The sequence below is a fragment of the Caretta caretta genome, chromosome 19 (assembly GCF_965140235.1).
Source record: "Caretta caretta isolate rCarCar2 chromosome 19, rCarCar1.hap1, whole genome shotgun sequence".
Lineage (NCBI taxonomy): Eukaryota > Metazoa > Chordata > Testudines > Cheloniidae > Caretta > Caretta caretta.
The window spans coordinates 9,855,891-9,878,332 of NC_134224.1; the positions used below are offsets into that span (position 1 = coordinate 9,855,891).

Here is a 22,442-nt window from a genome sequence, read left to right on the forward strand (position 1 = left end):
CTGAATGGGACAGAGAGGCGTCACCCTGAGCAAAATCTGAGACTTCCTCAGAGCTTCATATGACACACAGACGCCTTATTGACAGGTGGGCTTATTCTCTACACTTAATAAACAGTGTTCAGAGGAGAGCACATGCAGGCTAATAAACAGCACCCTGGAAGCACTGGTTAGTGCTCAGCATAGGAGCAGGAAAGTAGATTTTTATTCCTAGCTCTGTCTGTTGTGGGACCTTGGGGAAGACATTTCACCTCTGTACAGCTCAGTTGCCCCAAATGTAAATTGGGAGCTACTAACCCCATAGGGGATGGTGAGGCTTAGTTCATTAATGTTTATAAAGTGCTTTAAGATGCTCAGCTAGGAAATACTCCCCAGTGATGGATGCTAGCTGGAAATGCAACAAATGATGTACCCTGCAATTGCCACTCTGGACACAAGAGGGCGTGCGCGGCGGCTGCTCCCATGTTGTTAAGGTGTGCAGCTGGTTGTGTGTGCAATGATCCCTCCCTTGTGTGAAAGGCCCAAGTGCAGTGGTTCTCAAACTTTTGTATTGGTGACCCCTTTCACACAGCTAGCATATGAGTGCAACCCCCCTTATAAATTAAAAAACACATCTTTTTATATTTAACACTATTATAAATGCTGAAGGCGAAGCGGGGTTTGGGATGGAGGCTGACAGCTCGCGACCCCCCCAAGTAATAACCCCCAGTTTGAGAACCCCTGCCGTAGTGTCTCACGTCCATCCATTGAGCAGCATCTCAGAGACCAGCTCAACGAGTGTGTTAGCGTGCGACTGGTGATACAAACCGAGCACCCAGTCAGAGAGCTGGTGTTAGAAAAGGGATCGTATCTGACACACACATAAATACAGGGGCTTAGGAAGCCATGACAGGGCAGGAGTCTGTGTTTCAGTCTTTGGTGTACAGCCCAAATCAGCCACACCAGAACCGGTTCGGCACCTGAGGACTCCAAATGGCCCATTGCACGGCACTCACGTGTGCACACGGGTACCACATGGCACTTCACAGGCGATTCACTATAGTTCAGGTAGGTCCTGATGAGCCCCTGAATGCTGAAACAGGACAGCCAGTGCCACCTCCACTCCCAGGCAATCCCTGGAATTGACGAAGGGTTGAACTGGAGTAGTCACTACCCTAGAATGGCCAGCGGGCAGAGGAGAGGCTGCAGAGACATGTGCCTGTCCAGGCTCCATTCTAGGGCAGGGGATACTTTCTGGTAGCAGCACCCCTGAACCAGTTTGCAAGGAACCCTGATAACCCAGAAAGACCGTGGGAAGAGCTGGGGGCACTTGGTGGCACCTCCAACAGGATCCAGGCCTGAATGTAAGCTCTTAGAGCACTTGTATGTCCCAGATCTGCGTGGATCTTTCCTCAGCCACGTCCCAGAGGATGGCGTGATCTCGGTCATACAATCTGCCCCCTGCATGGAGAGAGGGGAGAGTCTGATGGGGAAAAGATAGGAGGTATTTTCTCTCTCCCTCTTCCCCGCCCTCTCCTCCACCCCCTGCCAATCTCCCAGCTAGGACCCAGTGCTTTTAGTCACTATTTACAGGAGCTGAGAAATCGCCTCTTTGGTAGCTTAGTGCCCTTATTTTGCCCCTTGGGCTCTGCCACTCGGCCATGTAGCCTCTCCTCTGACCAGTCTCCAATGGGGAAGTAAAAAGCCATGGGTTTTCCCGCTCTGCCCCGCCTTTCGAAGAAACAATTTTCCACCCAAAAACCTTCGTAGCACTGAAATGATCCATCCCCATTGGGCAGGGCTGTCTCTGCCACAGCCAAAGCCCAGAGATTTTGGGAGTGGAATTGAGGACCTGAGAAACTGCCCTCCTTCCCCCCCTGAATTCAGACGGTGGGCAGGCCCAAGCCTCACCTTTCACATCCAGGATCATGTCCTCAAACATCTGGCTACAGATCCGCCCAAAAGAATCGATTCTCCAGGTCTGGCGGGGAACTCGGCTCTCAGCCCACAGCACCACCTTGGCGCCTTTCCCGGCCAGACCAATCACCTGCAGGCTCATGGTGGGGGCAACCTGAAACCAGCAACAGCCAAACCAGTCAGCCCCTCTGCTACCTCCCATGCCCAGCTCAGGCCTTCCAAGCTCAGACTTGCCATGGCCGTAAGGGACAGGCAAAGTCCAGTGCAAAGTGCCAGGGACATTCCTCCCTGCGATATCAAGTGAGGAACCGATGAAGGGGAGACGTCAGTGCTGGGGGAGCCTTTTTCCAGTGGCACACTCTGCTCTCTGCTGGCTGCCCCACACCCCAATGGGCTGGGGAGTAACCCCAGAAACTGAGTACGCAGGTGTGAGTCCTGCCTGGCATGGATCCATTACAACACACCTCCCTGGGGAGCCATGATCCAGGGGGACCAGCCCCAAACAATCCCTCCAGCTCTGGCAGTTCGGGTGGGGGAATAGTTGAGAGATTAACAAGGTTGCCACGGTAACCACTCACAGCTGTATGCACATGCAGCAGGGATTGAACCTGGGGATTGAACCTGGGTCGTGGGGTGTCGATCTGGGGTTCTGCTTTGGGCCCATCTCAAGCAGCCTATGACCCATGCAATCCAGGGCTGGTGACATCCCCATGAGTCCCGTCCCCCCCCCCCCCCCCCCCCCGAGTCTCCAGTCACCCACACGCAGGGGCCAGTCCTGACCTGGTTTTTGATGAGCCCCTCCTCGTAGTACCAGATGGAGCTGCTCTGGTCACTCAGGTCCGAGACCACCACGCGTCCTGCTTTCATGTCCTCAACGTCATCTGGGACAGAGAGGAAGAACTGCAGCTCCGCGTTTTTTATCCGGAAGTAGATCCGTCTCTGGAAGGAGACAAACCATGAGCTTCTGCTGCCCCATTTCACAGCATCACTCACAATGGCCACCCTCCTTCTGGTACAGAGCAGCAATTACATGGCTTGGTGTGACGAAGTGGGACTGTTCTTAATGTTTCCTCTGAATAGTGTGGGGGTGCCTCAGTTTCCCCTATGCAGTTCTTAAGTATCTAGGGGGTGGAGTAAGGGTGTATGATCATTGCAGAGCCCTAGAGGGCAGGTGTGTGCAGGAGTCTGGACACAGAGAATGGCCAACACCCTGTTTCCTGGCAACTGATGGCCTGGGCCCTTCCCCCCCTGCAAGGTGAGAGCTGAAGGGTTGGAGAACAAAGGAATCAGGTGACCACCTGGCCCGGGAAAGGAACAAAGCCCAGAGGAGGAGGGGCTGGAGGGGGTTTCAGTTTGGGGCTGGCTGGGACATGGAGTGAGGTGCAGACGTGGTTGTCTGGCTCACTGCCCCCCAAAATGGACCCAGCTGAGGGGTCCCGTTCTCTGCACCTGCAAGCTCTGTGTTAGACCATGTTCCTGTCATCTAATAAACCTTCTGTTTTACAGGCTGGCTGAGAGTCACGTCTGACTGCGAAGTTGGGGTGCAGGACCCTCTGGCTTCCCCAGGAGCCCCGCCTGAGCGGACTCGCTGTGGGAAGCGCACGGAGGGGCAGAGGATGCTGAATGCTCCGAGGTCAGACCCAGGAAGGTGGAAGCTGAGTGAGCTGCGTGTCCTGAAGATAGGCTGCTCACAGAAAGGCGACTGCCCCAGAGTCCTGACTGGCTTCATGGGGAGCAGTTCCAGAGCATCGCCCAGGGACTCCGTGACACTTGGGTCTGTTCATAAGTGAGTATAAAGAGCTGGCTAGTGTAAGGAGAAGCCGGCTAGTGGCCCTGTGCACCACTGCCCTCTACTGGATTGAATCAGAACTGCTCCAAAATGTGTCATAAGCTCCATACTACTAACAGCTAATGGAAATCCTCCTTTAGCTCGAGGGGGAAAGTGCTCGGCTTTAGGAGCAGGAAGAGCTGAGTTTTATTCCTGCAGTTGCTATGAAGTTCTGACCATGGCATACAACATATAGAATAAGTGTATTGCCCCGTCCCTTCCTCTTGCAGCTCCAGATGTCCTCAGCACCAGCTGATCAAATCCCCAGACTAGTGCACATCCGTCTACTCCAGCTCGAGTGTAGATGTACCCTTGGCCAAGCCTTCCTATACCAGCTCTATCCACTGAGTGTAACTCGGAATCTCCAGCAAACCCCACTGAATTCCCACTGTGTCCCAGTAAATCCCAGGACATCTTCATGCACTCCCAGTAATCTAAGCACATGCTCTCAGTCCCCTGGGCTCCTGGCCCAGACAGAGAGGGAACAGCCCTCTGGCAAAGTTGTCAGCTCAGTAGGAACAGGGTGGGTTGTGCTGGTGACACATGGCTGTTAGCATCACTTCTGTTACTCCCCCGTTGAGAAGGTGGGCTAGGAAAGAGCAGGGGACTCCCTGTCAGTTTTCCCCTGCTTCCAGCACATATAGCAGTAAGGGAAGTTTGGTGCCCAGCACTCACCTGCCTGATGGGGTAGAGGGAGCCTATGTGCTGAAGCCCGCTGTAGGTCAGCCAGTTGGTGATCTCTGTAGAGTCCAGCAGCCACTGGCGGCCTCGGAAGTTGCTGTGTTCACACAGCACCCATCTTGGGGGAGGGGAGAGGGAGCAAAGACATTCTGTTACCTTCCCCGTGCGGAAGAATGCTCCAAAGAGTGCACAGGCCCGGAGGGGTGTCGCCCTAGTGCAGGGGTTCTCAAACTTCATTGAACCACGATCCCCTTCTGACAACAGAAATGACTGCACCACCCCAGGAGAGGGGGCCGAAGCCTGAGCCCTGCTACCCCGAGCAGGGGTGCCAAAGCCGAAGCCCAAGGGCTTCAGCTCTGGGCAAGGAGCCTGTATCCTGAGCCCTGACACCCAGGGTGCCCTCGGGCTCAGGCTTCAGCCCTGGGCGGTGGGGCTCAGGCTTCAGCTTCAGCCCCAGGCCCCAGCAAGTCTAAGCCAGCCCTGGCAACCCCATTAAAACAGAGTTGCGACCCACTTTGGGGTCCCAACCCACAGTTTGAGAACCACTGCCCTAGAGACCCCACCAAACTCTGTGCTCGATTGGGAAGCAGCGTGGATAGCAAGGGACTTGGAGTCAGGACTCTTGGTTTTTCTCCCCAGCTCTTAGAGGGAGCACGGTCTAACTGTTACAGGAGGGGATTAGAAATCAGGGCTCCTGGGTCCAATTACGAGATCGGTGTGTGACCTGGGGCAAGAAGCTCAACTTCCCTATTACGAGCTATTTTTCTATAACTAAATGCACGGATTGACAGCAGCAAAATCTGCACTCAGCACCCGGCCTCTGGGAGCTAAGCTTGTTTGAAAAGGGGTCTCCAGGAATATTTCATCCCACCTTTAATTCAAGGCCAGCCTGCTCTGAGTTAACACCCAGAGGGTGTTACCTGGGGAAATGTCCAGGCTTGTGTGTTTCAAGTTATTCTTTAACCTTCATGTTCTTCCACAACTGGGGCAGGGCTGAGCCACCTGGGAGTGTTTGTCAACCTGTTGTTTGGGCCTGGAAGCTGCACAGCCTGGCTTCCTGCCAGCCCGGGGACGGAGCCAAAACACACCTGCGTAGCTGACGGTCTGATTGGCTGGCATCCCAGTGGGGTCAGATGGGGAGAAGCAAACAGAACGGGTCTGTGCGGGTTCTGGCTCTGGGGAGGAGCCACAGAGGGGGTGCTGAGTCCTTTCCCACAGCACATTGTGAAGGGGAGACCTGGGAGAGGCTTCCCCAGCCTGGCTGGCCTGGGGCAGCGGTGACCAGGCTCATAGTGTCAGCTGTGGGCTGGGCTCTGGCACAGGTTGGGTCTGACTGCCCAGGGCTCAGGAGCTGGTCACAGCCGTCAGGAGGGAGGCAGGGCTTTCCCCGCGGCTCTGAGCGTCGTGTGGAGTGGTTCCCTCAGCATCTGGATACTTCCCTCTATGTGACACGGGTCCAAAGAGAATCACTATCGGTCACTGTCCTGGGTACGTGTCAGGCATCACAGAAAGGTGGCTACCGTTCCCTATTGCTGTGGGGTGACGGAAATCCGAGGTGGGTCACGACTGAGCAGTACTCAGGACGTATTGTGGGGTACGGTACTGCTGGTTGTGATGGATGCACACCCAGTGGGCGGAAGGTCACTGCTGGGCACTCTTCCTGGTTTATCCAGATGGATCACTATTTCTGGATGTCAGAGGGGCCCCCTGGGAGGTCGCTGGCCCCTATTCTTGGTGTATGCCGGGGGAAGTTCGTTCACTTACATCCCGCCTTTCACGCGCACAGACAGCACATGGTTATTGAAGCCCTCGGCCTGCAGGCTCCGCACTTCGCTGGTCAGCTCTATCTCCTTCCCTTCAAAACGCTCCAGCCCATGCAGGAAGATCGAGGGCTCCGAGAAAAACTGCAGGGAAAGGGGAAAGGGATGGAAGCAGCGAAGGGGCAGGATGGGGCAGGCAGGGAGGATACACATGGCGATACGCAGGCAAAGCCAAGAAACTGCTAAGGGGGATGAGGAGGCAGCATTGGGATTTGAAATACTTACAATTGGGACCTTCTTCAGCGACCGGGTGACCGTGGACGAGACGCAGCCCATGGCGGTGAGCGTCGGATACTCGCCGTCCGATAGAACGTGCTGTTCCCCCTTGAACTCCCAGCCGTCATAGAGAATCCAGCTGGAAGTGAGATGCACCCTCAGGAATGATTCTGTCCCCAGGGGCCTTCGGGGCAGGCAGGGGACTGGGGTGCAGGCTCCCTGGGCTCTTCCCAAACCCTCCTCCACACTTATGTACCAGTGAGAGGAACTCCCTGCAGCCCCCTCCAAACACAGGGAACCTCACTCCCTCCTCCCCACCTCTTCCCCAGCACACAGCCCTGCCATGCCTCTATCAAACCTGCAAGACACCTGCCTTCCTCCTGAACCTACCAGCCCCCAGGTCCTTCCTCCTGGGAACTGGCAGTCCCCTGCAACTCCCGTCCAGATCCTCCCCACCCCAACCCTCAAGAGCTCATGTGCTTCCCAGCCCACTTGCCAAACACACAGGGCCCATCCCCACAAATCCAGAACAGAAGACCCTGCTCTTCAACTCCCCAAAGAGCCTGCTGGGGCACAGCCCCTAGGGGTTCCTGGCATGATCTCCCATGTTCCCAATCACCCCGCCAGAGCTCTGGGAGGTTCGTGCGGCCGCCAGCATTTCAACGCCAGCTCAGCAGCCCCTGCTTAGTAAATATGGCCCGTGGCTCAGAGCATGTGCGGCAGCTCTGGCTGGCCTGATGGACGCGTTACCTGCCTCCGTGGACCCTGCAGGACTGGGGAGTGAAGGCCTCCGGCAGGGACACCTGATCGTCCTCAAAGGAGATGTGATCACCGAGGTAATTGGGATCTGAGAACAGCTGGATCTGGAGAAACCCAGGAGTGAAACTGAATGAACTGGGTCAGCAGGGCACGGGGTCGGGGCTGGGGGAGTGTTAATGGAGATGGGACCCAGGGAGGGATACATGCGACTTCTCCAGCAGGCAGCTCGTGGCACCTCGCGAGGCGGCATCCCCCAGCAGCTCAAGCTCGTGCGTCCAACCCAGCACTGAGCTGGCAGAGGCCACAGTGATCTTAACACCCCCACCAAACCAGCGTCCGCTCCCAATGACATCCCATTACCAGAGGCACCCAGACCCCAGGGGATGGGCCTGGCAGAAAGGAGAGAGACAAATTACAACCCCACTCCACAGGATCCCACCTCTTACCCTGGAGACAATATGCAGACTGTGCTCCGCGACCTGGAAGAAAACAAGCCGCACCTGTTACTGTCTCACCCCACCTGCGCCAGGGGCTAATACCCCACAGCGGTGAGCACTGCACTCAAATGGGGCCTCAGCAACGCCCATTAACATCTCCCACCACCTGCACCAGGAGCACATGCCCCACACCAGTTCCCTTCACGCCCCAAGGGGGCTTCCCATGGTGTGCTGCAGAGCAAAGGGCCCCGATTTGGAGCAACTTTGTCCCCACACCAAGCACGGGAGGGTCAATACTCCCTGTGCTGGGTGTATTGCCCCGGGGCCATCTCCTCTGGCTGGCGCTCCCTGTACAGCAGGAAGGCGGATGGCAACAGAGAATCAAGCCCAAAGAACACGGATTGAAGGACTTCTTTTTTTAACACCCCTTGGCCACAGGGCAAGGGCAAGGGCAAGGCAGGGTGCGACTCTTTTGCCCAGAGGGGCAGGCAATTGGGGTGATGTGGGCTCCCTCACAGGGGGCAGGTGTATGGGGAGACACAGGGCTCCCTCACCTGGAGGACAGGTTGCACTGAGGAGATCCGGCTGTCACTGGCTCCCCAGTCTTCGCAGTTCCGATACACTCCTTTCTCCAGGATGTACTGCTCGCCTGAGAAGTTTGTGTTCTCATAAGCCACCCACCTGGCCAGAGAAATGGAACAGGGTGACTTAGACACCCATCCAGCTCTCAATGCACCCTGCCAATCATGCAGTGTTGCACGTGGGGGAGTATTACTTCCTTACCCCAGTGGTGATCAGCCCTGAAGCATGTGGATTCCTACCCCAGTCCTTAGCACAAATGTTCCTGCTGGTCACTAAGTTACCCAGCACTGGATTTGCCAAGACCCTAAACTCCTTTCCCCTCTTCTATATTGAAGCTGTCTCCCTCGTTCCCTGTTACAGCACTGTCCCCGCCGCCCCCGCACCCGCAGCCCACAGTGCAGCCTCACCCCGCCCTTCCCCAGGGCTCTCACACTCCACTCAGCACGTGGATGGACTGGGTTGTGATTCCATAGCTGGCCAGCTCCACGTCGGGCAGCGCTTCGCTTAGCTCCACACTGGGCCCATCCTGGAAGTCCTTGGCCTCAAAGAGCACCAGCGCTGGGTCTGAGAAGTCCTGTGGGAAGAGGGGAACCCTCTCTCAGTCTGTCTGTCTGCCTGACTCCCTCCTCGGTGTGTCACTGCTTGGCGGTGGGTGCCACTGGGCCACGGCAGGCTCCCTCCACAAACACAACCTGGGTCCCTAGTGGTGCTGGATGCGGCAGGTGATGGAGAATAGGATAACCACTAGGTCACCGGTTCAAATCCAGCCTGAACCGTTGTTACCGGCTGGTGCCGTGTGTGTAATGAGTTTGGTGGGTCTTCTGAGTCCCACTGGGACAGGTGTCCACAGCACAAAAGCTACTGGCACTGCTTGGCACCCTTCTGGACAGTGGTCTCAGAGAGGGCAAGGGCTGGACAGATAAAGGTGCTGAACTCCCCTGGCACTCTGACTTCGGCTGAGGCATGTGGGCGGGCAGTGTGGGAGAGCCGGCCCTGCCCAGGCTGGCGTGGGTAAAGGAGGTGGCAATCCAGCCGTCTGCTGTCAAACACCCTGCCGGCCCCGCAGCTTGCTCCTCTCACCGTCCGGATCAGCCGTAAGGACACCAGCTCGTCGTTGTAGCCGCCCCACTGCGTCCAGTCATGGTATTCGCCTTCCTCCAGCAGATACTGGTGGCCCCGGAACCCCTCCTTCTCGTAGCCGACCCAGCTGAGGGAACGGAGACAGACAAGCAGTCAGTTCCGTCATGCACCTTCTGGGCCCACATTCACCCCCAGGCTATTGAGATGCTTCTCCTATTGCTAGGGGCACCCCTTTCCCCTTTGTGTATGGGGGCACCTCACCCAGAACAGCTCCTGGGCTTGGAGACCCCGGTCTCCTTCACCTTGGACTTTGGCCACCAGAGCACTTTGCAATGACGACAATCTCACCCTCTGGTCTCTGCAGTTCCTCCATACACTCACCAGCCCCCCAGGATGCGCAGAGACCCCATTGTGGACATCACAGGGCCCTGGCTGTTCTCCTGCTTCTTCAGAGCATAGATGTCTCGGTTCACTTCGCAGCTGTGGCCCTGGAAACATGCCTTCTCATAGATCACAGCCTGGAGAGACACAGGAAACACATGGCGATTGTGGAACCTCAGATCCAGACCTAGTGACTCCTGCTGGGGTAGGTCGGGACTGGAGTAGTTGGGAACTCCCCCACAGCCAGTGCTCCTGCCCCATTCCCTACAGCGCCCCCTACTGGAAGAGGCTGGAGTTGCGGGAGCACTGCCACAGCCAGTCTTCTGACACCATGCTCTATAGTCACTCCTCCTAGCAACAGCTGGGAGTGGGTTGTGAGCAGTCCCTCAGCCCATCTCTTGGAGTGATCCCCAACAGCACCTCCTGATGGGAGTGGCTGGTTCCGCAGCAGCTGTGAGCACTCTGGACACCCTTCCCTTTGTGAACTGATCCTTTCACCTGATCAGTTTTAGGGCCCTGGCTCAGCAAGTCCCTTCCTCTCTTACCTTGGGCTCCCCAGGTTTCTCTACAGCAGGGCAGCCCTGAAACAAGAGGAAACCAGAATGAGAGCTCAGAGAATTGCCCGGCAGAGAGCGAGAGAGTGAAGCAGGCCACAGATGCAAGGCTCGAACCAGACAAGCTAAGGGCTTGGGGCTCAAAAGCTACTGAAGTCAAATCAGGCTGATTTATAGTCTTGTAAGGAAGGATGGGGCTGTGTGTGAGCTTCAGCTTGTCTTCTGGCTTGATGAGACACCTGCCATGTGCAGCCCTGGGGATTCAGAGTGTTCCTGCTTCGTTCCAGTCTCCACAGTGCACTGGCCATTTCACTAGGTCCCAGACACCTTTCCAAAAACGCAGCTCAGGACAAACCATCTCCGTCAGGGGAGGTTCAAATTCCAATGGTGGTCGCCATCCCTTATAAGATATGCTTGATCCTGATACAAGGCTGTCTATCATTTTGTGAGAAACCAGCCACTACTTTTGCACCATTCTATCTGAGAAGGGACAGAGTGATTAGCTGGTAGCACCCCCCAATGGGAGGGTGGGAGGCACCAGTGCCAAGCACTCACCAGTTTAATAGGATGCATAGAGCAGACGGAAGGGTCCTTTGCACCCCAGGCTTTTAAATTGGGATACCCGCCAGGTTCCAAAACATAGGGGTCGTCATCAAAGAAGGGTCTGGAGTAAATCAGCCACCTGGAGGACAGCAAGAAAACAATTAGATATGGACAAGCCATGGGCCTGACCCATTGCTCTCTGAACAAAATGTGAGTCTTTCCACTGACTTCAAAGGTCATTGGATCGGGCTCCTTCTCTGGTTTACGTCTCCCCTGCGATTCCCTGTGTCGCACTGGGAAGCCAAAGCAGGAAGAGAGGAACCCCCACCCCCAGATCCCAGCATCACAGTACGCATGTCTTACAGGCCAGAGTGGACAATGATGGAAGAGGCCTTCAAGGGCTGGCCACAGATCCGGGTGTCTTCTGAGGAATCCGTGAACCTCACTTTTGTGCCTTCTCCATTCTCCTCAGTAAACAAACTGATCTCGGGGATCCGATAATCCTGCAACAGGAGACAGCAGCCTGCTAGCCAGCAGGGACTAAAGTACCCTTCATCTCTCCCCGAGCTTGTGCTAAGAACCACCCCAGGGAAACCTATCCCGGCCTCCAATCAAATGCCAGCTGCTTCACTAATTTAGATCCCAAAAGACAAGTTAAGATCAACTTCCATCAAGGGCTTTTTCTCAGGTTGTGGAGAAGGAGTTCGATGACATTTTAGATTCTCTTCCAAATGGACCCAAAAGCCCTAGAGATTCCAAGAATCTGCCTTGTAAAAAAATCCAGGGCTCCATCTCTGACGTTACTCTTATTATTGGCCTCATCGTTGTCTATGTTGACCTCCTACAACAAACGCTTCCACGGACAACGATCTCATCATTCCACTTCCATTGGCACTGCCCCAGTGCATAGCCCTCCCTCGCACTCTGCTCCCACACCAGCTGCCATGCATGCCCTTCTGCTGGGCCTGCGCCACAAACTTCACGGGCGTTGGGTCTACGGTTTGGGCCCAACTCTACTGAACATCCCATTGCTTTGGAGGAGGGGAAACGTTTTCCAAGAGGATCAAACCCACCCGGAGAGCAGCCTCAATGGGGTCCCGCACTTACCCTCACCACCCTCTTGAAGGAGCCGATGCGGAAGGGCGCGTTCTCAGGCACCTCCCCGTCTTTCCGATAGGCTGTCCATGGATTATTGATCTCCACATCCCCCTCGGCCAGCACACACTTCCGCCCGTGGAATCGCGGCTTCTCGTACATCACCCAGCTGGAGGGAGCAAAGCGCATGGGAGGGGGGTCTTGCACTGAGAGCACTGCAGGGTAACCGTGCTGCCTGCCAGCAGAGCCTCTGACCCTGTGCCCGACTTGGGAGTCCAGCACCGCTTGCCTGCCCACTGGGACCCCGACCGGGCAAAGGGAACCCTAGTGCTCATGTGGTGTCCCAGCGGTGTCAGTGGGTCTCTGTGTAGGATAAAGGGTCTTACCCATGAGGATGACTTTGCAGCATCAGGGCCTTGGACAGTAACCCGGGGTCAACACACAGCGGGGAGCAAACCAGGGGAATAACCAAGGAGACCCGATTAAACAGTAAGCTGATAATCAAGAGACTGTTAAATTCCCAGCAGAATGGTAGAACCTGGATAATAATCAGAGGGATCAGTGCAAGCCCAAGCTGAGCCACTGTTTAAAGCCCCCCCGTCATGGGGTTTCCAGAGAGTGACCAGAGCCCTGGATTTAGTCTTTGGCTGCGAGGGCATTTTATCAGTGACCAGGGCACTAGTTTCTAACCACCAAGATTAGGGCCGAGACATGTTCAGTGCTGTGCGCTCCCTGCCCCAAGGAGCTCACAATCTAAATAGACCCAGCCGACAAAGGTAGGAGACAGGAAGGATTATTCTCCGCACTGGTGAAACAAGGCATAGAGATTTCTTGCCCAAGACCTCACTGGGAACCAGTGGCGGAGCCGGGAATGGAGCCCTCATCTCCTGAGTCCCAGCTCAGTGCCTTAACCTCCCTCTCCAGTGCTGGAGAGTCGCCCGAATGTGGGGATTGGGGTTCTCATGCAAGCTGAGCTGGGCAGCTTCCTACGGGTCACAGACTCATAGACGCTAAGGCTGGGGGCACCATCGGGATCATCTAGTCTGACCTGCTTATGGCAGGTGACAGAACCTCCCCCACCCATTCCTGTAGTAGGTCCCTAGCCGCTGATCGAGTTCCTAAAGTCCTCAGAGCTTGATTCAAGTTACTGAGAATCCACCAGTTACTCGAGTTCAAACCAGCAAACGACCCATGGCCCATGCTGCAGAGGAAGGTGAAAACCCCCAGGGGTCTCAGCCAATCTGATCTGGGAGAAAATTCCTTCTTGATCCCAAAGACGGCAACCAGTTTGATCCCGACCCCCCCACCAGCCAGACACCTGGGAAAGAATTCTGTGTAGTAACTCAGAGCCCTCCCCATCTAGCGTCCCATCTCTGGCCATTCGAGATGTTTGCTACTAGCAGTCGCAGATGGGCCACGTGCCATTGCAGGCAACCTTACTGTAGCAGAGCAGCCGGCGGTACGCTTACCCCCCTCGGACCACCCGGATGGAGATGGTGTGGGAGAGCTCCCAGGACGTAGCGTCAGCGACATCGCCCCAGATCTCCCTCTTCTGGCCCGCGAAGCCCGACTCGGAGAACAGAATGATCTGGAGAGAAATGACACCACCACTAGCCTCAACTGCCTGCCCTGCCCCTGCACCAGGCCGACGCCCCCACCCCAGCCCTGCCTACAGCATCAGTACCTTCCCAGGTCTCCCGTGGAGCTTCGTGGGGGAGTTCTTTGCCTCTTCCTGGAAAAAAATAAAAGGAAAACTGGATAAGAAGCGGAAGCAAATGGCACGTCCTCTGGAAAGAGCCGTGCACTTCGAGAAGGCTCCCTCGGTCCCATCTCGTCTTCTCTCGTCTGCCCCAAGATTCCTTCCTTCCACACACCTGGCATCCCATCATCTCTGTTCATCAGTTACCTCACCCACTTCTCTCCAGCTATCCAGCCCCTGTCCTACATGGCGGTCTCTCTAGCTATCCTCAGACACATCCAGCTAGCTAGCTCTCTCTCTCATACAGAGCTTTCCATCTATCCAACCCCATACACCTCTGTCTGTTTTTCCTTTATACACAACCCTCTATCTATCCAACCCCATACACCTCTGTCTGTCTATCCCTTATACACAGCCCTCTATCTAAACATCCCCATTCTCATCTATCTAGTCCCTATGTATGCATTCCCTGTGCATAGCCATCTACCTAATCTGTCTACCTAATCCCAAACACTCCCATCGATCTCTCATCCAATATAATCCAGCTCTCCAGATCTATCATCCAATCATATCAGATCATCTCTCACTTGCTCCTATACCAGCTGCTGTACCAGTCTCTCTCTGGGACACTCCAGATTCCATTACTTACCTTACTCCACGAGCAGAAGGCAATGGAGCTACTCGTGGAGCAAGGTGCTGCACAGTTTGAGGAAGGGGTATCAGAATCGGCCCTTCTGTCCGTCCCAGAGTGGCTCATACCCAGCTGGGTGACCCCGTGTGCGTCATGACGACAGCGTCAGTCCTGCCTACGCCTCAGAGCCTCATCCTGATGGGTGTCTGCACCCCTGCCTCCCATTCTCCCCGTTGCTCTGCATTCTCCCCAGGGCTCCAGAGGGGTGCAGGTCCTGGGGTCTGCCAGAGTGGAACCTCCCCCCTCCCTCACCCAGCTCACGTCAGCTAACCCCACCCCCACCAACACCACAAAGCTTCCCCCCTCCCTCCAAAGACCGACTTCACACCAATCACAAATATTACAAAGGCCAAACCCTGCTGTCCTTACTCACGGGGAGTTTTGCCTGAGTAAGGACCTCCTGAGCTGACCCATAACTGATGATGTTATTGGCACTGTTCACAATGATTATCAACGCTCTGCTTTGGGAATGCAGGTCCCACCAGTGCCATCAGTTTCTTTGTAGCTTTTCCCCATCAGCAGTGGAGCACAAGCTGCAGGGTCAGAGCAGCACAGTGGGACTGAGGGAGTTTCTAGAGCGCAGAACCCCCGGTGAGTTTTGATTCCCCTACCACCAGACGAGGCACTCAAGGGCATGGCATTATTGGGACGGGGGTGAGGACAAGCTGAGCTGGCTTCCTGCTCAGAGCTCTTGAGACTCACCTGACTGCGTAGTGTGGATTTACTCACCCCAGCTGCAGGGTGACCCAGCAACAGGGGAGGAGTATTTTTCTGCTCAGCCTCCATGAAGAGCAAAGGAATCTGGCCAGTGCTTTTGTCTATGCCTGGTGCCTTCTGAGGGTCCAGAGAGACTTGGACTCCAGCGGGGGAAGGCTCAGAGGTCAGCTGTTCACAGGGTTTCAACTGTGGTCCATTGGGTGGCATCCAGTCCTGCTCTCTGGCATTTAGCAGAGCCAGGTCAATTGGCGTGGGTGAGCTCCTTCCTTCTCGCTCCTTCTCCAGAGCTTTGAGCGGGGGCGTCACGGAGGAGATGTACCGCCTGTAGAGGAGGCTGCTGTCCAAGCGGGAGTAGGGCTTGTCTTCCGTGGGGATGGCCTTCTGCTCCCGGAGATCTGTCAGCAGGGAGGCACCTTTGAGGATGTTAGCATTGAAAAGGATGCTTTGATTCCTGGAAGCCTTCTCGTCCCCTGGGGGCTGCCTCAACTTCCCCAGGAGGGACAGCGTCTTCTCCTCTATTTCAGTTGACATGTTTTCCCAGGGGTAAACTTTCCTGGGCTCCTCTTCGGCCTGTGGCTTATCAACCTTACTGAGATACGGGTTCTCTATCTCCTCCTCCTCCTCGGGATCCACGTTCTCCCATTTTGGTCCATTCTCCTCCAGATGCTTCTGTTCTGTCCGACCAAAGAGCTTGCTGAGGGCCTCTGGGAGGGGAACCTGGGACTTGGGAGCAATGTGATGCTCGTCAATGGGCGGCAGGGTAACGTATTTTCCACGTGAGGAAGAGCGCGATGGCCGGGAGATCTTGGGAGGCTTTCGGATTTCGGAGGGCTCCATGCTACGGAGGGTGTCCACCAAAAGTTCCATGTCCACAGACAGGTCGGGGTCCTCTTCTGCCGTCTCCTGGGGACTCCCCGTTGGCTGGGCGTGGCTCAAGGCTTCAGGGGAGGCCTTGGTCTCTTCAGATGAAACGTTGGACTCTTGTGCAGATCCCTCGGAGCTCCATGCTGGTTCATCCCCCTCACCCCTGACCTTAGCCTGGGAGGCCAACAGCTGCATGCCAGCTAAAGGCTCTGGATTGCCACTGTCTCCTTGGGCACTATGTCCAGGCGAGCCAGCAGCATTAGACGTGCTCTCTGTCCCGGGTGCAGCTAACACGGCACCCGCAGTGCTTGGCATGCCGCTTTCCACTGCCGACCCAGCTGAGGCCGCGCCGCCCAGACCTGGCAGGCTGCCGTCGGTTTCAGATCCGCTCACAGCGAAGGGACTGTTCTGCCTCTGGGGTGCATTTATGCTGGTGCTAAAGGCGCCCAGCATGCCCCTGTCTCCTTTGGATTCAGTCACATCGGCGCCGCCAGCTTGCGACATGCGGCTTTCTCCCTGCAAGCCAGCTGCAGAGCTACCAGCAGCCTCACCAAGGGCCATCAGGCTTCCACCAGCACACTGCCTGCTCCCTCGTGCGAATTCGCTTACACTGGTGCTCTCCACGTTAGGCCCAGTGACTTCTCTTCCGGATCTAAACTCAACAGTGCTTCCAGCTTTGAGCATGAGGATTTCCCTTTCGGATCTAAATACAGTAATGCTGCCAGCATTTGGGATGTGCCATTGCTTTTGGGAACTGGTTACAGTAGTGATGCCAACAGCACGGGGCCCGTGGCTTTCTCCTGGGGACCCAATGGGCGTATTGGTGCCAATTTCACTGGGCTCGTGGCTTTCTCTTGGGGACCCAATGGGCGTATTGGTGCCAACAGCACTGGGCCCGTGGCTTTCTCTCGGGGACCCAACAGGTGTAGTGAAACCACCTGCACTGGGCATGTGGCTTTCTTTTGGGGACCCAATGAGTGTAGTGATGCCATTTGCACCGGGCAAGTGGCTTTCTCTTGGGGGTCCAGTGGATGCAGTGGTGCTGACAGCGCCGGGCAGGTGGCCATCCCTCTGGGATTCAGTGAGTGCAGTGCTATCAGCAGCCTGCTTTCCCCTTTCAGTCGGCCTCGTCTCCCTTTGAACTGGAGAATAGATTTGTGAGAACACGGGCGTGTGTTCAGAGAAATCCTGCCGCAGGCCGGGAGATGGGGAGCAGCTGCCGTCTGTTGGAGAAGGCAAGTCTGAAGATTCCCTGCCTATTGTTCCCTTCTCCCAGGCCTCCAGCAGCATCGACACCCGGGAGGGGCTGGCGGCAGCCTCTAACCTCCGTGACAGCAAAGAGACCTTGCGGAAGCCAGGCTTGGCCTCTTCCTCGGGCTGATCAGCAGGTGCTTTCTTCCAGCTGAACCAGGTGCTCCGGGTGGACTCTCCTGGCTTGGGGTGATGGGCGTGGGAGCTACCGCCAACCTTCTTCATCTCGTCTAGGCCCGTCCCAGCGTCACGGCCTCCCTCTGATTGGGCCTCCTCGCCTGCCGCCCCCGGGCGATCTCTGCACGGCCCAGAGGAGCTGGGGGAGCTACAAGGGGAGGAGAGAAGAGACACAAGAAGCTGTCAGTGCTTGGGCAAGGCCCAGAGCTCTCTGCTTTGGCTCTGTTCTCACTCACCGGCACTGCACCTGCACTGAGCAGCTACCATCTTGTAGAAATCACAACCCGAACCGAGTTCCTCCCCCTTTAATTAACTAACCTCAGATCAGCCCAGCCCCCCCCCCCGCCCCCAATGAGCCTGTAGTAAGAGGCTACCGCAGCTCTGAGGGATGGATCACACCCCAGAACCTGGGTCATAGCCTGTTATGCAGTGAGAGTTTGTACATCAGGCTGGGCCCCAGTGGAAATCAGGTGGGGTCCATCAGACATCACTGCCTCCCACTGGAGGAGCAGTCGCCCTAGGAGCCAGCCAAACATCAGACCAGTCATGTTGTTCCAGAACCAAGGTGCTGAGTGACACCTGTAAAAACCAGCTGGAAAACATTCAACCAGCATTTCCTGTGGGAGGGTGGAACAGAGCCAGCCTGGCCTGCCCTACCTGGTGCCCGTAGTTTTCAGGATGAGTCACCTGGGTGTCTGGGCCAAGCCAAGCCAGCAACTCTGCAAACAAAGGAGCCAGAAACCAACCAGCCAGGATACTCCCCTCCCCCTGAGGAAGCAGGAGTGGAGCTGCCTTTCCTCTGTTCTCTTATCTCCCCTGGGAAAGGACTGGCTTCCTGGGAGTTCCAGCTGTAGATTCCTCAAGAGGAAGGGAAACATTTTCATTAATATTGGGCCAAACTCAGCATTTATTCACGGCAAACTCCTGAGGAAGTCGACGGGTGAGTCCCTTTGCTAGTATTTCTTGGCAGCAGAGGGATCTCTTTACATAGGGATCGCCAGACTGGATCAGTCCCGAGGTCTAGCTAGCCCATGGTCCTGTCTCTGATAGTGGTGGCACCAGATGTTTCTGAGAAAGGTGTAAGAAGAATCCCACAGTAACACACACATTCAGTCTAACCCCGTTCTCTAATAGTCAGAGATTGGTGTACGCCCATCTCTTCCAAAACATTTGCTGTCATTTGCACGGCTAGCCACATAAATAGCCGATCCCACATTGAATCTTGCTAAGCTCTCGGCCCCGTTAATTCCATGGCACTTTATGGACATGCAGGAAGAGTGAACGACAGGATTAGACGTTCCTCCCGCCTGCCCATTGCAAAGACAACGTCCTCCTAGCTAAGCGCTGTCATCTGTTGGGGAGACTCTGTTCTTATGGAGCGTAGCTCCCCCAGAATAGTTGTATTACACGGTTCAGTTTACAAATAAGCAGCTGACAAGGCATCCCAATCAGGCACCTCCTGCATGACTCAGCTAGAAGCATTAAACATCCTTGGTTTCTCATAGTGTCTCTCCATAATGAGTTTGTTCAAGGTCACTGGGTCAGACTGGGGGTCGGAGCTATTCTGTGACTTCCTTGGTTGTACAGCAATGGGGCCAGTGGATCCGGGGGCAGAGCGAGGAGAAAGGGATGCTGCTCAACGGAAATCTTTGAACCAAGAAGGCCAGCAGGAGGCTGGCCCTTCAGACCCCCTGCCACAAGAGGAGTGCACTACCCTGAAGTCAACGGGCTACGGGGCTGAGGACCTGTCTACACAGGAATGTCAGCCACTGCAGACCCATTGTGCAGACACGATTTGCCCTGGTGCAGTTTTCCCCGGGATAAGACAAGGTCCACATTCAGGCTCCCCCATGCTTGAAGACGTTTGGTTCTGAGTGTTTGAGTCCACCCTGTATCGACTGGTCCCCCTGTGCTCCCCCTAATCACGGCCAGCATCCTGGCGCCACTTCCTTGGGGTGGGCTTCCCATGCCATACTGCCTTTGCCTGAGCACCCAGACTGGTCCCTACATCCCTCGGTGCATTCCTCCGCTCCGAGAGCAGCTCTCAGCCCTACCCCCAGAGCAGCAGCCAGGGATTCTTCGATCTCACTGCAAGAATCAAAGCGGCAGAGGGTATAAGCCTACCTAGGGTGCAGTCTGCCATGCTGACCCCACCCCTCCATGCCAAGGATGAACCCCCAAAGCCCTGGAGGCTACTCAACCCCTTTCCTCATTCCGATCGCTCTCCAGAAGTCCCACTCCCTTCATGCGACGGGTGGGATTTTCAGAGCTGCCTAAATGCTTTCAGAGCACAGCTCCCGCCCTATGTTAATAACAAGGGAAATGTCATGGTGAGCATCTTGGGAGAGACCAGGTGCCCTTTTTAGTGTAACCTGCCTCCTCCTGCCTCGCCTCGCATCATCCTGACCTGCCTCACAGCTCATCATAATTAATCTCGATTGCAAGCAGCGCGGGACAGGGCCCACACAGCAAAGTCCTACTGTCTGACAATCAGCATGTGCCTGTCCCCGCCCCCCTTCTGACAGCCCCTCCTCATTAGGATCTCAGACTCTGTGGCTCTCTGATCAGCTCTGGCTTACTACCACTTTGGTTTACCTTCTAGGCAGGTCTCCTTTTCATATTCACCCTTCTCCAAGGCCTTGTCTACGCCCCGCACTTGCGCTGATTTACCTAAGTCGCTTAGAAACTGATGCTGTCAAATCGGTCGAAGAGGCCCTGATATCTGTTAATATAAGTCCGTACGGCCTTGTCCACACATACAAATTGTACTGCTTTAGCAACACTGGGATCGTTAAAGAGCTACAACTGCCCCCTAGACTGGACACAGATATAAAGGGGCTTATAATTGTCCTAGTTATACCACAAGGAGTACTTGTGGCACCTTAGAGACTAACCAATTTATTTGAGCATGAGCTTTCGTGAGCTACAGCTCACTTCATCAGATGCATACTGTGGAAAATACAGAAGATGTTCTTATACATACAAACCATGAAAAAATGGGTGTTTACCACTACAAAAGGTTTTCTCTCCCCCCACAAACCCACTCTCCTGTTGGTAATAGCTTATCTAAAGTGATCACTCTCCTTACAATGTGTATGATAATCAAGATGGGCCATTTCCAGCACAAATCCAGGGTTTAACAAGAACGTCTGAGGAAGGGGTGGGGGTAGGAAAAAACAAGGGGAAATAGGTTACCTTGCATAATGACTTAGCCACTCCCAGTCTCTATTCAAGCCTAAGTTAATTGTATCCAATTTGCAAATGAATTCCAATTCAACAGTCTCTCGCTGGAGTCTGGTTTTGAAGTTTTTCTGTTGTAATATCGCAACTTTCATGTCTGTAATCGCGTGACCAGAGAGATTGAAGTGTTCTCCGACTGGTTTATGAATGTTATAATTCTTGACATCTGATTTCTGTCCATTTATTCTTTTACATAGAGACTGTCCAGTTTGACCAATGTTCATGGCAGAGGGGCATTGCTGGCACATGATGGCATATATCACATTGGTAGATGTGCAGGTGAACGAGCCTCTGATAGTGTGGCTGATGTTATTAGGCCCTGTGATGGTGTCCCCTGAATAGATATGTGGGCACAGTTGGCAACGGGCTTTGTTGCAAGGATACGGTCCTGGGTTAGTGGTTCTGTTGTGTGGTGTGTGGTTGCTGGTGAGTATTCGCTTCAGGTTGCGGGGCTGTCTGTAGGCAAGGACTGGCCTGTCTCCCAAGATTTGTGAGAGTGATGGGTCATCCTTCAGGATAGGTTGTAGATCCTTAATAATGCGTTGGAGGGGTTTTAGTTGGGGGCTGAAGGTGACGGCTAGTGGCGTTCTGTTATTTTCTTTGTTAGGCCTGTCCTGTAGTAGGTGACTTCTGGGAACTCTTCTGGCTCTATCAATCTGTTTCTTCCCTTCCGCAGGTGGGTATTGTAGTTGTAAGAATGCTTGATAGAGATCTTGTAGGTGTTTGTCTCTGTCTGAGGGGTTGGAGCAAATGCGGTTGTATCGCAGAGCTTGGCTGTAAACAATGGATCGGATGGTGTGGTCAGGGTGAAAGCTGGAGGCATGTAGGTAGGAATAGCGGCCAGTAGGTTTCCGGTATAGGGTGGTGTTTATGTGACCATCGTTTATTAGCACTGTAGTGTCCAGGAAGTGGATCTCTTGTGTGGACTGGACCAGGCTGAGGTTGATGGTGGGATGGAAATTGTTGAAATCATGGTGGAATTCCTCAAGGGCTTCTTTTCCATGGGTCCAGATCATAGAATCATAGAATATCAGGGTTGGAAGGGACCCCTGAAGGTCATCTAGTCCAACCCCCTGCTCGAAGCAGGACCAATTCCCAGTTAAATCATCCCAGCCAGGGCTTTGTCAAGCCTGACCTTAAAAACCTCTAAGGAAGGAGATTCTACCACCTCCCTAGGTAACGCATTCCAGTGTTTCACCACCCTCTTAGTGAAAAAGTTTTTCCTAATATCCAATCTAAACCTCCCCCACTGCAACTTGAGACCATTACTCCTCGTTCTGTCATCTGCTACCATTGAGAACAGTCTAGAGCCATCCTCTTTGGAACCCCCTTTCAGGTAGTTGAAAGCAGCTATCAAATCCCCCCTCATTCTTCTCTTCTGCAGGCTAAACAATCCCAGCTCCCTCAGCCTCTCCTCATAAGTCATGTGTTCTAGACTCCTAATCATTTTTGTTGCCCTTCACTGGACTCTCTCCAATTTATCCACATCCTTCTTGTAGTGTGGGGCCCAAAACTGGACACAGTACTCCAGATGAGGCCTCACCAATGTCGAATAGAGGGGAACGATCACGTCCCTCGATCTGCTCGCTATGCCCCTACTTATACATCCCAAAATGCCATTGGCCTTCTTGGCAACAAGGGCACACTGCTGACTCATATCCAGCTTCTCGTCCACTGTCACCCCTAGGTCCTTTTCCGCAGAACTGCTGCCTAGCCATTCGGTCCTTAGTCTGTAGCAGTGCATTGGATTCTTCCATCCTAAGTGCAGGACCCTGCACTTATCCTTATTGAACCTCATCAGATTTCTTTTGGCCCAATCCTCCAATTTGTCTAGGTCCTTCTGTATCCTATCCCTCCCCTCCAGCGTATCTACCACTCCTCCCAGTTTAGTATCATCCGCAAATTTGCTGAGAGTGCAATCCACACCATCCTCC

At 54.7% G+C, this 22,442-nt stretch overlaps 1 protein-coding gene across 1 annotated transcript in view; it reads right to left on the minus strand.

The window, feature by feature from the left end:
- Positions 1-528: 528 nt before the first annotated feature.
- Positions 529-22,442, minus strand: part of CRYBG2 (crystallin beta-gamma domain containing 2) — a 28,837-nt gene continuing 6,923 nt past the window's right edge. The window contains exons 2-20 of the mRNA XM_075121328.1: positions 14,962-17,416; positions 13,554-13,601; positions 13,339-13,457; positions 11,882-12,038; positions 11,138-11,277; positions 10,787-10,913; positions 10,223-10,258; positions 9,678-9,814; positions 9,297-9,423; positions 8,648-8,790; positions 8,189-8,315; positions 7,644-7,676; positions 7,189-7,301; positions 6,448-6,577; positions 6,167-6,306; positions 4,397-4,520; positions 2,674-2,832; positions 1,888-2,047; positions 529-1,437 (exon numbers count right to left, since the gene is read on the minus strand). Coding sequence (XP_074977429.1) covers positions 1,349-1,437; positions 1,888-2,047; positions 2,674-2,832; positions 4,397-4,520; positions 6,167-6,306; positions 6,448-6,577; positions 7,189-7,301; positions 7,644-7,676; positions 8,189-8,315; positions 8,648-8,790; positions 9,297-9,423; positions 9,678-9,814; positions 10,223-10,258; positions 10,787-10,913; positions 11,138-11,277; positions 11,882-12,038; positions 13,339-13,457; positions 13,554-13,601; positions 14,962-17,416 — 4,564 coding nt within the window. The 3' untranslated portion in view covers positions 529-1,348. The remainder of the gene's footprint in view (positions 1,438-1,887; positions 2,048-2,673; positions 2,833-4,396; positions 4,521-6,166; positions 6,307-6,447; positions 6,578-7,188; positions 7,302-7,643; positions 7,677-8,188; positions 8,316-8,647; positions 8,791-9,296; positions 9,424-9,677; positions 9,815-10,222; positions 10,259-10,786; positions 10,914-11,137; positions 11,278-11,881; positions 12,039-13,338; positions 13,458-13,553; positions 13,602-14,961; positions 17,417-22,442) is intronic.